The sequence below is a fragment of the Artemia franciscana genome, chromosome 17 (assembly GCF_032884065.1).
Source record: "Artemia franciscana chromosome 17, ASM3288406v1, whole genome shotgun sequence".
Lineage (NCBI taxonomy): Eukaryota > Metazoa > Arthropoda > Branchiopoda > Anostraca > Artemiidae > Artemia > Artemia franciscana.
In genome coordinates, this window is record NC_088879.1 from 32384424 (window position 1) to 32397085 (window position 12662).

At 32.7% G+C, this 12662-nt stretch overlaps 1 protein-coding gene across 2 annotated transcripts in view; it reads right to left on the reverse strand.

The window, feature by feature from the left end:
• LOC136038147 (uncharacterized) overlaps nt 1-12662 on the reverse strand; it is a 68546-nt gene that overhangs the window by 31898 nt on the left and 23986 nt on the right. For both annotated transcript variants that reach the window (XM_065721190.1, XM_065721189.1), the window contains exons 2-4: nt 9311-9446; nt 3907-4093; nt 447-658 (exon numbers count right to left, since the gene is read on the reverse strand). In XM_065721190.1, the coding sequence (XP_065577262.1) occupies nt 447-658; nt 3907-4093; nt 9311-9444 (533 nt within the window). In that variant the 5' untranslated portion in view covers nt 9445-9446. The remainder of the gene's footprint in view (nt 1-446; nt 659-3906; nt 4094-9310; nt 9447-12662) is intronic.

The following is a 12662-nucleotide window of genomic DNA, read 5'->3' on the forward strand; positions in this document are numbered from 1 at the left end:
CGTACATTTAATGATTCTGCATGGAATATCCACACTAGATATCGCAAGTGAAAAATCAGTGTGATCTATTTTTACCCCTCTGTATACTAGGTCATATCTAAAAAAAAATATCAAATAGAAAAATTCTGACTGCGCCATTAGACTTGCCTTACTTTTTGAGGTATGACATGAGGTATGGTAGGACAAAAATATCAAATAGAAAAATTCTGACTGCACTATTAGACTTGCCTTACTTTTTGAGGTATGACATGGTACATGCAGGGACAAGAACAGCGAAAACGTACTGACAGAAAACTGGATCTTGCTATATTTTCCCACTTCAAAAATGAAAAAAATCACTCTTTCATGATTACTTCGAAGACTTGAAAAATGCGATGCTACGTTTCGGCAGAGACAGCAGACGTAGGTTCATTGTTAATGTGTATGTAAGTATATAAAAGTATTACTCTACTACTGATACAGCTCCATTTCTTATCTCCAGTCCTGAAATTCCACTCATAAAAACGAAACAGCCAACACCCGCATCCATTAAACTGTATCCTCTATCTTCAGTTTTGGCAAATCGCAAAGGGAACCCTTGGAAGTCAACAGCAAGAATACAAATACTAGTGCTTAATATGACAGCACCTCTATAATTGGTCAAAACGGTTTCTTTGCCCTAGAAAGATAAAACGAATACCAATTGAAAATCACCATAGTAAATCTATCTGGTTTGCAAGTGTTCTGTTGGCTTTTCTATTTTTTCAATTAAAATGTATTTTCAGTCATTAAATAGTATTTACATGTGTTGTTTCATATTTTTAAGATCACGGCCAAATTTTACTTGGTATACTGGAAGCTGCCTCAAACAAACAAAACTTAGAAAAATAGAGAAACTTCTTCAATACAGCGGAATTCAATTCAGTGAACGCTTCGGCCTTTATATATATATATATATGTATATATATATATATATATATATATATATATATATATATATATATATATATATATATATATATATATATATATATATATATATATATATATATATATATATATATATATATATATATATATATATATTTATATATATCTATTTTTTATAGATATATATATCTATATAGATATCTATATATATATATATATATATATATATATATATATATATATATATATATATATATATATATATATATATATATATATCATGAAAAGAGAAATCACCAATGCAACAGCACAAAAAAAAGAAAAAAAAGAGAGACAGAAGGAGAAAAGGAAGACTGTTTTCCTAAATTAGTGATTAATATAGACCAGCACTTGAATGAGGCCTTAACCCTACTCATCCATACAATCACATAGGTCAAACAGCATAGCCATAGACAATCAACCATAAAGAATAATCCATGGACAGGCAGTCATGTCGTCAATAAGTATAAGTCGTCATTTACCAAACAATAGAAAAAATAATAAAGACAAATAATTCAGAGGCAACAACCCAACACAAGGGCTCATCAGGAGAATACACTGGCCTATATAGGGTTTCGCCACTTTAAATTCTCTACCCAGCCAAGTGTTGTGGCTACCACAGAATATCCATGACATCCCCGTGTCAGGTATCACCCCCAAAATACATGCCTATGAAAAAAAAAAAAACAGCAAATGTAAAACAACCAAGTAACACCAAAACAAGCTTATCCTGTTAATATATCCCTCTTTTTAGCAACAATTGGTAAACTAAATATAATAAATTTTACCAAATCACAAATATTAACACATTGCAAAAAACCTGGATGAACTAAACAATTATCGCTTTCTAGCGCTATAATGAAAGAAAGGTTGAGATGGTTAGGTCACGTTCTGCGGATGAAGGATGACAGATTGCCGAAGATGGTCCTTTTTGGCCAACCGTCTGGGGCTACACGGAAAGCAGTTCGTCCTTGTCTGGGTTGGGAGGAAGTCATAAATAAAGATTTAAAGGATATGGGAACTTCCTGGGAGGGTGTAAAGAGGGAGGCTTTAAATAGATTAGGTAGGAAGAGGAGCGTGCGTAACTGTGTTGGCCTCAGGCGGCTTGGTGCTGCAGTGAGTTATTAGTAGTAGTAGTATATATATATATATATATATATATATATATATATATATATATATATATATATATATATATATATATATATATATATATATATATATACTACATTATAGTGTACATTAAAATGTAAAATTTATAAACTGCATTAAAATTTAATTTCACTTATTTGCAAAATTGAAACTTCAAAATAGAGAAGTCACTGAACATTTGTTTTCCTTAACAAGTTCCAATTCTTAGAAGATCATGACTTTTCTTGTTGAGTTAGAATTTTGTCTAGCTTGTCCACAAAAAATTCTAATATGCCAGGATCAATTGAGTCGTTATGATAAATATATAGAAATTATTCATCTGGGTAAGGCCTGTATGAGAAATTCGGTGTTTGAATGTCCGCTTTCAAGATAGAAAAAAATTCTTTAATTTTTTTTATATAGGAGAAGATTTACTGGTTAGTGACCATCTTAACCTTTTATTTATCCCTGTAAGAAAAACATTTATATTTTAGCAGAGAAGTTTTTTTTTGCCTGTAGATATGTAGGATATAGGAGAAGATTTAATGATTAGTGACCATCTTAACCTTTTATTTTTCCCTGTAGGAACAATATTTATATTTCCCAGTAGATATATAGGATGTAGGAGAAGACTTAAAGATTTATTTATTTATTTATTTTCTTTATTTCCCTCAAAAAATGAGGAGTACACTACAATATAATATAAAGAAAAGACAAATGATAACACTTACAATCAAAACCTATCACATATTTATCAAACAGAGAAGAAAAAAAAAGATACAAAAACACTTGCTAAATAGTTCAGCCTATAAATCATCAAGAGCCAGAACTGTTACTAAAAAACGGAAATAAATTGTGGCCTAAAAGGTTAATTTTCGCCTTATCTTCAAATGTTTTATAGTTTTTTCTTTATTTTGATCATTTAAACCAAAATTTCAAAATAAAGAGGTCACTGAAGACCTCTTGAGAGATTTCTTTCTGTGTTCGAATTTTTTTACAGCTTGTTCAGAAAAAGCCGTGTGGTTAGGGTGCTAGACCATAGATCCTTCGTTCCTGAGGACGGTGGTTCAAGCCCTGGTGTCATTTGTTGCTTGGTTTAGAACGGGGGTGAGGGGTGTGACTATAAGCTCAGCCAAGAGTCGACCCATCTCCAAATAGGTACCTGCAAAAATCTGGGTTTAAACATAGAAAGCGTCAGTTGATTAGCTCCCAATCACGCATTGCACTCCCAGCCGAAGGCAGAGAATCAGGAAATCGATACCTGCACTACGCATACCTTTGGTCAGCATGTGCGAAAGTTTTTGTTTCTTGTCTAGACAAAAGGTAGTTTCTAAATAGCGACGAAGACCACACTGCCTTCCCATATCAAACAAACGCAACTTAGGGAAATTTCCTCAAGACAGTGGAATTCAATTCAGTGAATATTTTGGCCCTATGTTCAAGGGTCGTCTTCAAAAAACGAACATTAAAACTAAAAATGTTTTTAAAGAACTTTCGAAAAACAGCACTAGCATCCTTACTTTAACGAAGTTCAACCAGGACTGATAAATAAAATCATATAAGATGATAATAGAAAATGTTTGGGATATTTATATGATAAATAAAATGATGTGGGCTGAACTTCGGTCAAGTAAGGATGCTAGGGCTGTTCTTAAATAGCTTTTTTTAATTTAGTATTAATGTTCGCATTTTAGTGTTAGAGGTAATGTTTTAAAAGAATAGCGAGCGTTTTAAAGGCCATGGGTTCAATTCCTTCCGGTGAAAAACTTTTTTCATTACAGTTAGCTAAAACAAGATAACACAATACGATTAAAAAAATAAATATACCTGTATATAAGGTCGGTCAAGTTTCAAATAGATTGCTTGCATGTGTCCTTTTGCTGAACTATAGTAATATAGTACAGGGCATGACAGAGCTGCTACTACAAGAAATACTGAGACAAATCCATCTGAATTCATAACAATAAAAATGAATGGAAGGACTATTACAGGAAACTCGAAGAATGATCGACACCTAAAAAAGAAAATAGAATAAAAATACTAAGCTAACTAAATAAAAACAAAACTATTACTTGAATTTTTGTAATACGATGTATTTTTGGGGTTCATATATGCATCAACTTAAATTTAATCAATTTCCTCCTAGAGGAAATTTCCTCTAGGAAATTTCCGATTTCCTCTAACTGACATAAATGAAACAATCTACCTGAAATTGTCCTAGCAATCCAACGACACTACCAGCCAAAATATTAAAAAGAAAATCAAAACGTTTCCAGTTTTGATCTAGGACACCGAAAACAATATGATAAAAGTATAGCATTTGAAACCAGGAAAGCACTGCTGCCTCTTACTTGCTAACTAAATAAAAAAAATTAACTGAAAAAAAGGAGCGACATTAAAACCTAAAACGAGCAGAACTTATTCCGTACATGAAAGGTACTATCCCCTCCTCAACCCCCCGCTCTTTACGCTAAAGTTTGACTTTTTCTCACATCTCTACTTTAAGAAAACAATAAAAAAAACTTTACCGTAAAGGGTTGGGCGTTAAGAAGCGGACAGCCCCTTTCATATAAGGAATAATTTCCGTTCATTTTAAGTTTAAATGTCGCTCTTTGCTTTACTTGACTCAGTTAAAAAATTATTTATTTAATTTCAGAACGTTCTCTAATTAATGCAGGTTTTGAATTTGGCTAACCAAACATGAATAATTAAAACGAAACTTGAACATTAATTTTACTTTTTTTTTAAACTAATAATAACCTTAGTATAACCTAAGTTTAATTTTTGTTCCAGTTGTTTAGGAATGACCCTTGAATCACAAAGGATGCTTAATTAGAATAATAACCTCTTTTAACAGTCAAAAAAGAAACGTTAGGGTAAGAGCCAGCTGCTGAGGAGAGGCAGCCCATCTCATATACGTAATATTTTCTGCTCGTATTAAGTTTTAATGTTGCTTTTTACTTTCAGTTGAAAAAACTTGTTTTTAACTTAATTGATGATCGTTTTTTAAATAATGTCGGGAAATCAAGCTCCCCTCCATGGAAAATTCCCTTCCCCCACGAGAAATTTCTGCAAGGAAACAATCTCCCACGTAACTTAAATTAGCGATATTTGCGGAACTAATTTTGTACGGCATAGTAACAATACGGCCAAAGAGGTCAAAACTATTTTTATGAAAATAAAAGTCACAAGTTGAGCGATTCTCAAATAACTGAAATGAATGAGAGAAAAGATTTTTAAACGATAGCTGCTTAAGGTAAAATCAAATGATAAGATTGGCTGGAAAATAACACAAACAAATTATTGCTTATATCGGCCATTCTTTAACAAAATTCGAAATTTAGCGTAAAGAAAAAGGCATTAAGGAAGGAGCGAACTTCCTCATATATGTATATACGTAATATGAGGGGGTTCGCCCCCTCGTCAACACCTCGCTCTTCACGCTAAAGTTCGAATTTTTCCAAATTCTTTAAGAATGACCCTTGAATCACAAAGGCCGTTTAATTAGAATATATAGCTCTTTTGAAATTACTAAACATACTTTAGCGTCAAGAGCAAGGCATTGACGAGGGGATGAACAGCCTCATATACGTAATAATTTCTGTTCATCTTAAGTTTTAATGTTACTCCTTACTTTCAGTTGAAAAAACTTGTGTTTTTATTTAATTTCTGATTGTTTTTCAAATAATGCTAGGAAATCCCTTCATGGAAATTCTCTTCCCCGATGAGAAATTCTTCCATGGAAAGATCCTAGCACGTAACCCTCTCTCCCGACCCCCCCCCCCCACAAGAAAGATCCCACTGAAAACGTCTGTATACTTCCCAATAAACAATACTAGGCTATACGTAAAAATAGGCAAAGTTCATAGCTTGCAGCCCTTCCCCCGGGGACTTCGGGGGATTTAGTCGTTCTCAAAGACATAGTTATTAGATATTTCGAACATGCTGGACAAAATAGCTATCTCAAAATTTTGATCTGGTGACTTTGGAAAATAACGAGCGTGGGAGGGGGCCTAGTTGCCCTCCAATCTTTTTGGTCGCCTGAAAAGGGCACAAGAACTTCTAATTTCCGTTCGAATGAGCCCTCTCACGAAATTCTAGGACCACTGGGTCGATACAATCTCCCCTGGGAAAAAACAAAACAAAAAACCAACAAAGAACGCATCCATGATCTATCTTCTGGCAAAAAGTACAAAATTCCGCATTAATGCAGATAGGAGCTTGAAACATTTCCAGTAGGGTTCTCTGATACGCTGAATCTGATGGCGTGATTTCCATTAAGATTCTATGCCTTTTAGGTTTGTTTCACCTTTTGTCGAGAATAAGGCAAATTTTCTCAGGCTCGTAACTTTTGACGAGTAAAACTAATCTTGATGAAACTTATATATTCGAAATCAGCATAAAAATCCGATTCTTTCGATGTATCTATTGGTATCGCAGTTCCATTTTTTGAGTATCAATTACTATTGAGACGGGTCGCTACTTATAGTTCGTTACCACAAACTGTCTGATCCTGCTTAGGAATTCATACTAAGTTGATTTAACTGCTGCATTGCAGTTACTGTGGTTTAAGGTACCATACCAATAGCACCAATCCACAGAAATGTTAGATGGAGGGATGAAATAAATTTTTGAAAATATATAGGGGGAATACCAAAAGAGGTATTGTTCAAAATCTAGGCTGCAAAAAAAGTAGGAGGAAAAATACTCCGTAAAACCATCCCCACTCCCCGGAATTGGCAATACTCACTACATTGCACCATTTTTAACTATGCCTCAAAAACTACATAAAGAAAAGACAAATCCCCATTGTTTCTTAACGAACTGCAAATGTATGAAACCAAGATTCTCCTCTAAACAGAAAGCTCCTAGGACTAATTTAAGAATGATTCAGATTTCCTTCTTCTGTATTTGTTCTATTTTATGGGCTTTTAAAACCGGGTCTCCAAGATTGATATGCCAAACTAAAGCTGAAAAGGACTAATGCCTTAAATTTATGGATAGGCTCTGGTCTTCGTTAGAGAAGGAAAGGTAATCTTAGGAATACTAATATGTCCTCTATACCTTTAAGAATCATCTTCAATGTTTAAACCTTACAGAAATATTCACAAATTCTTTTTTTCGGAAGACTACTTCTGTTTATAATTCTGGAAAAAATTCAAGTATGTAAAGCATACGTGTAAAACTTGGCAGACCATAAATTCTGTCATCAGGCCAGTCTTTCATTCTTATAACGAGCCTTCGAGGTAGATACGTGACTCCAACACTGTTCTGATGTTCAAGGGGTATTTGCTTTTTTTTAAATATTAAGAGTACCGTTTCCAAATTGAGCTCTTCTTCCTCACAACACTCACAAGCACAATTCTTATATTTAGCCACCCTACCAGAAGTCAACGATTTTTTAATTAGCATCTGAGTTATACATTTCTAGGATCGTCAAAGATTTGAAGAAATTGCAATCTTGTCGTCCTGGCGGTATTCCATCTAAGGTAATTAATTCATCCTGCCTTCCATTCTTTCTCCTCTAATGATGTTTGTTAATCATGTTTTTATTGAGATTTTTATTTAATTCTCTTATAAATGTTTGAGTTATGCTTTATACAAGGAGTGGCCAGCCCGTTATTTGCCAATGTCTTAGTTGCCTATGTTTACCAAAATTTCCAAAAAGGCAGTGGTTTTTCATCTTATTTAATTTCTAGATTCTACTAATTTCTTATTCATCTGTAGTTTGGTTCCGAGTGAAGCCTTCAACTGAGTAATCAAGTGCAGCATTTTGTCTTAGGTTGGATTCCTTCCGTCTTATTCCTGGATTTTCTAAAGTAATATTATTCTTCTGCACCAATTTCTTCTGCTGATGTTGTCACATTTTGGTAGAAGAAAGATTACAATTTTGTGGGTAATTCTTATTCGTCTGGTGGACTAGTCTACCTTTATATGTCTTTTCGTCAACCCTCATATATCGAATCTGGTGTATCTGAGAGTCACATTATAGGGCTGATGTGGTTTATAAGTTACTACTTTTATTTGTACTATATATTTGTATTACATTTATTTTGTGGGTGACTCTTATTTGTCAGGTAGACTAGTCTACGTTGCTATGTCTTTTCGTCAGCCCTCATATATCAAATCTGATGTATCTGAGACCCAAATTCTAGGGCTGGTGCTGTTTATAATTTGCTTTTATCATTTTGCATTATTTATTTTTATTATACTATTTGTTTATTGTATTATTATTATTTGTATTAAATAAATTTTGAGTGGTATTTCTTATATGTCTGGTAGACTAGTATACGTTGACATATATTTTCGTTAGCCCTCAGATATCGAAATTAGTGTATCTGAGAGCCAAATTCTTGGGCTGGTGCTGTTTATAGTTTACTGTTATTATTTTGTATTATATTATTTGTTTATTGTATTATTATTATTGTTGTATTATATTAATTTTGTGTATAATTCTTATTTGTCTGGTAGACTAGTCCACGTTGATAAGTCTTTTCGTTAGCCCTCATATATCGAATTTGGTGTATCTGAGAGCCCAATTCTAGGGCTAGTGCTGTTTATAATTTACTATTATTATTTTGTATTAATTATTTACATTATATTATCTGTTTATTGTATTATTGTTATTTATATTATATTAATTTTGTCATTCTAACTTGTCTGATAGACTAGTCTACGTTGATACGGATTTTCGTTCTCCCTCAGATATCGAATTTGGTGTGTCTGAGAGCCAAATTCTAGGGCTGGTGCTCTTTATAATTTACTAATATTATTTTGTATTATTTATTTGTGTTATATTATTTGTGTTATATTATTTGTGTTATATTATTTGTTAATTGTATTTTATTATTTGTATTATATCAATTTTGTGTGTAGTTCTTATTTATCAGTTAAACTAGTCTACGTTGATACGTCTTTTTGTTCGCCCACACATATCAAATTTGGTCTGAGAGCCAAATTGTCTGAGAGCCAAATTGTAGGGCTGGTGCTATTTATCTATTACTAACTATGATTTCCATCACCAATTATATATATTGATTTGTACAATTACAGCTAATAATTACAATATATAACTTCAAGCCTGTTGCTCGTTTTCACCAGTTGATCTTGTTGTTTTTGCTCTAGCCTACTCATAACTTCAGGTAGCATTGACTGTGAGGTTCATTCACATTTAATACTTATTTGAGATTGCCGTTTAAAATATTTTGTCTGGACAATTGGGTAAACTTACCAAAATCTTGAAGAATAGGCAGATGTAATGTATCGGAGAGGTGCAAAAAACGGAAATAGTAAACCATTTATGATTATGGATGTTACGATACTTGAGGCAGTATAGCACACTTCAAAATTGGATGACGTAGCCATTTCTGAAAATGAAGAATTATTGAAGCATTGTAAAGTTCTACATTAAATACATTTGCGTAGGCAGCCCTAATTTGTTGTGACTTTTTTTAAGATTGGAAAAGTTGTAATTCAAGACAGAATTTTAAGCTACACGTCAAATATGAAGAACAAACTAAAATAACAGATCTCAAAACATGAGCAATGCTTCACATGACTTTTTAATACTTCGTTTCTATACTTTCCAGAACATTTTTCGAAACTTTCAAAGGAAAACTCAAATATAAACTTCAATTCCCTCAACTAGCGAGTCCCCCCAACAAAGTTGCGATTCCAAAAAAAAATTAGCTATGGGTCAAAGATAGAGAACAAACCAAAACAACAGATTTCAAAGCATTAGCAATGCTTCGCATGGCTTTCGTATACTTTGTTTATATACTTTCCAGAACATTTTTCAAAATTTTCAAAGGAAAACTTAAACATAAACTTCACTCCCTTAGCTGGAAAGTCCCCCCAGGGTAAAATCCCATACTATATCCATTAGTGTTGTGCAAGTAACTTAAAGTTAAAGTAACTGAGCAATCTACTTGAGCTTCTTCTTCTTCTTCTGTTCCAGCAAACGAGGGCTGTTCAGCTCTTTTCCTTTTGATTCACTCTGTGAGATGGACATAGCTACTGTATTGGTTGCTACTTATTTATCTTAGAAAATCTTTTTATTTCAGAAAATCTTTTGATTCTCGGAGTTGAAATATAAGAGGATAAACATTGGATTATGAGCTCTGTGTGTAGGTAGTCAGATATACTCTTAGCTGATAGTGAGATTTTGGGGTATTTAAAGCACGTTAACAGTTTACATTGCAGGATATACTGTGCAGACGTCAGAATATTACAATCAAATAGGCAATGTTTAGTTTTTTCATTTTTTTAAATTACAGTACCTGCAAAGAAGGGAAGAGGGAACTGAGCCACTTGAATTAGGGAACTAACATGATAACACCTGAAAAGTTACCCATTTGAGCCAGACCAAATTCAAAGATAAATTTTAGAAAGATGCTTATTGAGAAAGGGAGATAAAATTTCATCATTCTTATTTAACAATACCTCTGATAATCTCCAACGGTATACGTCTCTAATGGGGATTGGTCTCTCACTTGGCTGGTCAATATTTAAAGAATTTTTTTGCAATTTCATATGCTTGATGGTTACTAGTTATACCTGAGTGACTTGGAACATACTGAAGGTAAATTTTATGTCTCTTGAAGCAAGATTATCAAAAATGCCAAGACGATGCAAAGTGTCTGTATCCATCTTATACTGAGAAACTAAAGACAGCAGCTCTAGGCTTGAAAGAGCCTAGATTATATATATATATATATATATATATATATATATATAGCAAATTATGGGAATTCCCATGGGGGGGAATGCCAGCCCATTTATAGCTGACTTGTTTTTAAGTCAACTAGAATATAAATATATGATGGATAAGAATAATCCAATTAATTTAAAACATGCTTTGTCAAATAATAAAAGATATTTAGATGATATTTTGGTCTTAAATTGTAAGGATTTCATTGATATTTCTAAAAATATATATCCATCAGAGCTTATTCTTGAGCCTAGTCATGGCGCTGGTCATGAAGATCATTTCTTAGATTTAAATATTAATATTTGTGATAATAATAAATTAAGTTTTAAAATGTATAATAAAACGGATGATTTTGATTTTGAAGTGATTAGTTTCCCATTCCCTGAAAGTAATATACACTCAAATATCACATATTCAGCGTTTTTCTCACAGTTACTTCGTTATGCAAGGATTTGTAGTAATTATATTGATTTTAAAAATAGATGTAAAATCTTAAGCCAAAAATTGATATCAAGAGGTTTTTCTGCAAATAAATTAACTTGGCAATTTAAAAAATTTAGTTTTCATTATAACGAACTTTTAAATAAATATCAAAAGAATTATCTAGAAATACTTAAAGAAATTTTTGACTAATTTCGGAGGTTCGAGAAATGTTGTCACAGCGCCATTTATTTTGAATTGTGTTTCTATTTGAGCGGAATTTTTAAAAAATTAGCCACATGGTAAAGATGAATTATATAATTGTTTAGTTCATTCAGGTTTTTTGCAATGTGTTAATATTTGTGATTTGGTAAAATTTATAATATTTAGTTTACCTATTGTTGCTAAAGGGAGGGATATATTAACAGGATAAGCTTGTTTTGGTTTTACTTGGTTGTTTTACATTTGCTGTTTTTTTTCATAGACATGTATTTTGGGGGTGATACCTGACGCGGGGATGCCATGGATATTCTGTGGTAGCCACAACACTGTGCTGGGTAGAGAATTTAGAGTGGCGAAACCCTATATAGGCCAGTGTATTCTCCTGATGAGCCCTTATGTTGGGTGTTGCCTCTGAATTATTTGTCTATATTATTTTTTCTATGGTTTGGTAAATGACGACTTATACTTATTGACGACATGACTGCCTGTCCATGGATTATTCTTTATGGTTGATTGTGTGTGGCTATGCTGTTTGACCTATGTGATTGTATGGATGAGTAGGGTTAAGGCCTCATTCAAGTGCTGGTCTATATTAATCACTAATTTAGGAAAACAGTCTTCCTTTTCTCCTTCTGTCTCCTTTTTTTTTTTTTTTTTTTTTTTTTTTTTTTTTTTTTTTTGTGTTTGTGCTGTAGCATTGGTGATTTCTCTTTTCATGATATTATTCCAGGTTGGATCCAGTGCTGGTGGAGAAAATTTTTTTAGTTTTCTCCCCGACAGACCTTTACCCTGGTCCAGGTTTTTAACCTGATATTGTTAATTATTGGTGAGATGGCACTTATGCAAATTTCATGTTCTTTCATCTTTTTGCTTATGTATTTATTGACCTATTGACCTTGGCATGTTTTCTGGACTTTGATTGTTGGATTTTGATTTGGATGTTGGTTTGTTTTGGATTTATTTTCAATAACTTTTTATGCAACAAAACACAAATATTAGCCTCGGAATTCGGAACGATTTTTTGAAAGTTAGTAAGTGTAAAAGTCGTTGTTTTCTTTGCCAAGATCATTTTGTCCCACGGACTTCTGTTAAAAGTACATTGTATAATAAAAATTTTGCATGCAAGTTACGTGGTAATGTTAATTGTAGAACAACCAATGTAATTTACCTATTAGAATGTAATAAATGCTGCCTACAATATGTGGGGGAAACAACTAATAATATATATAAA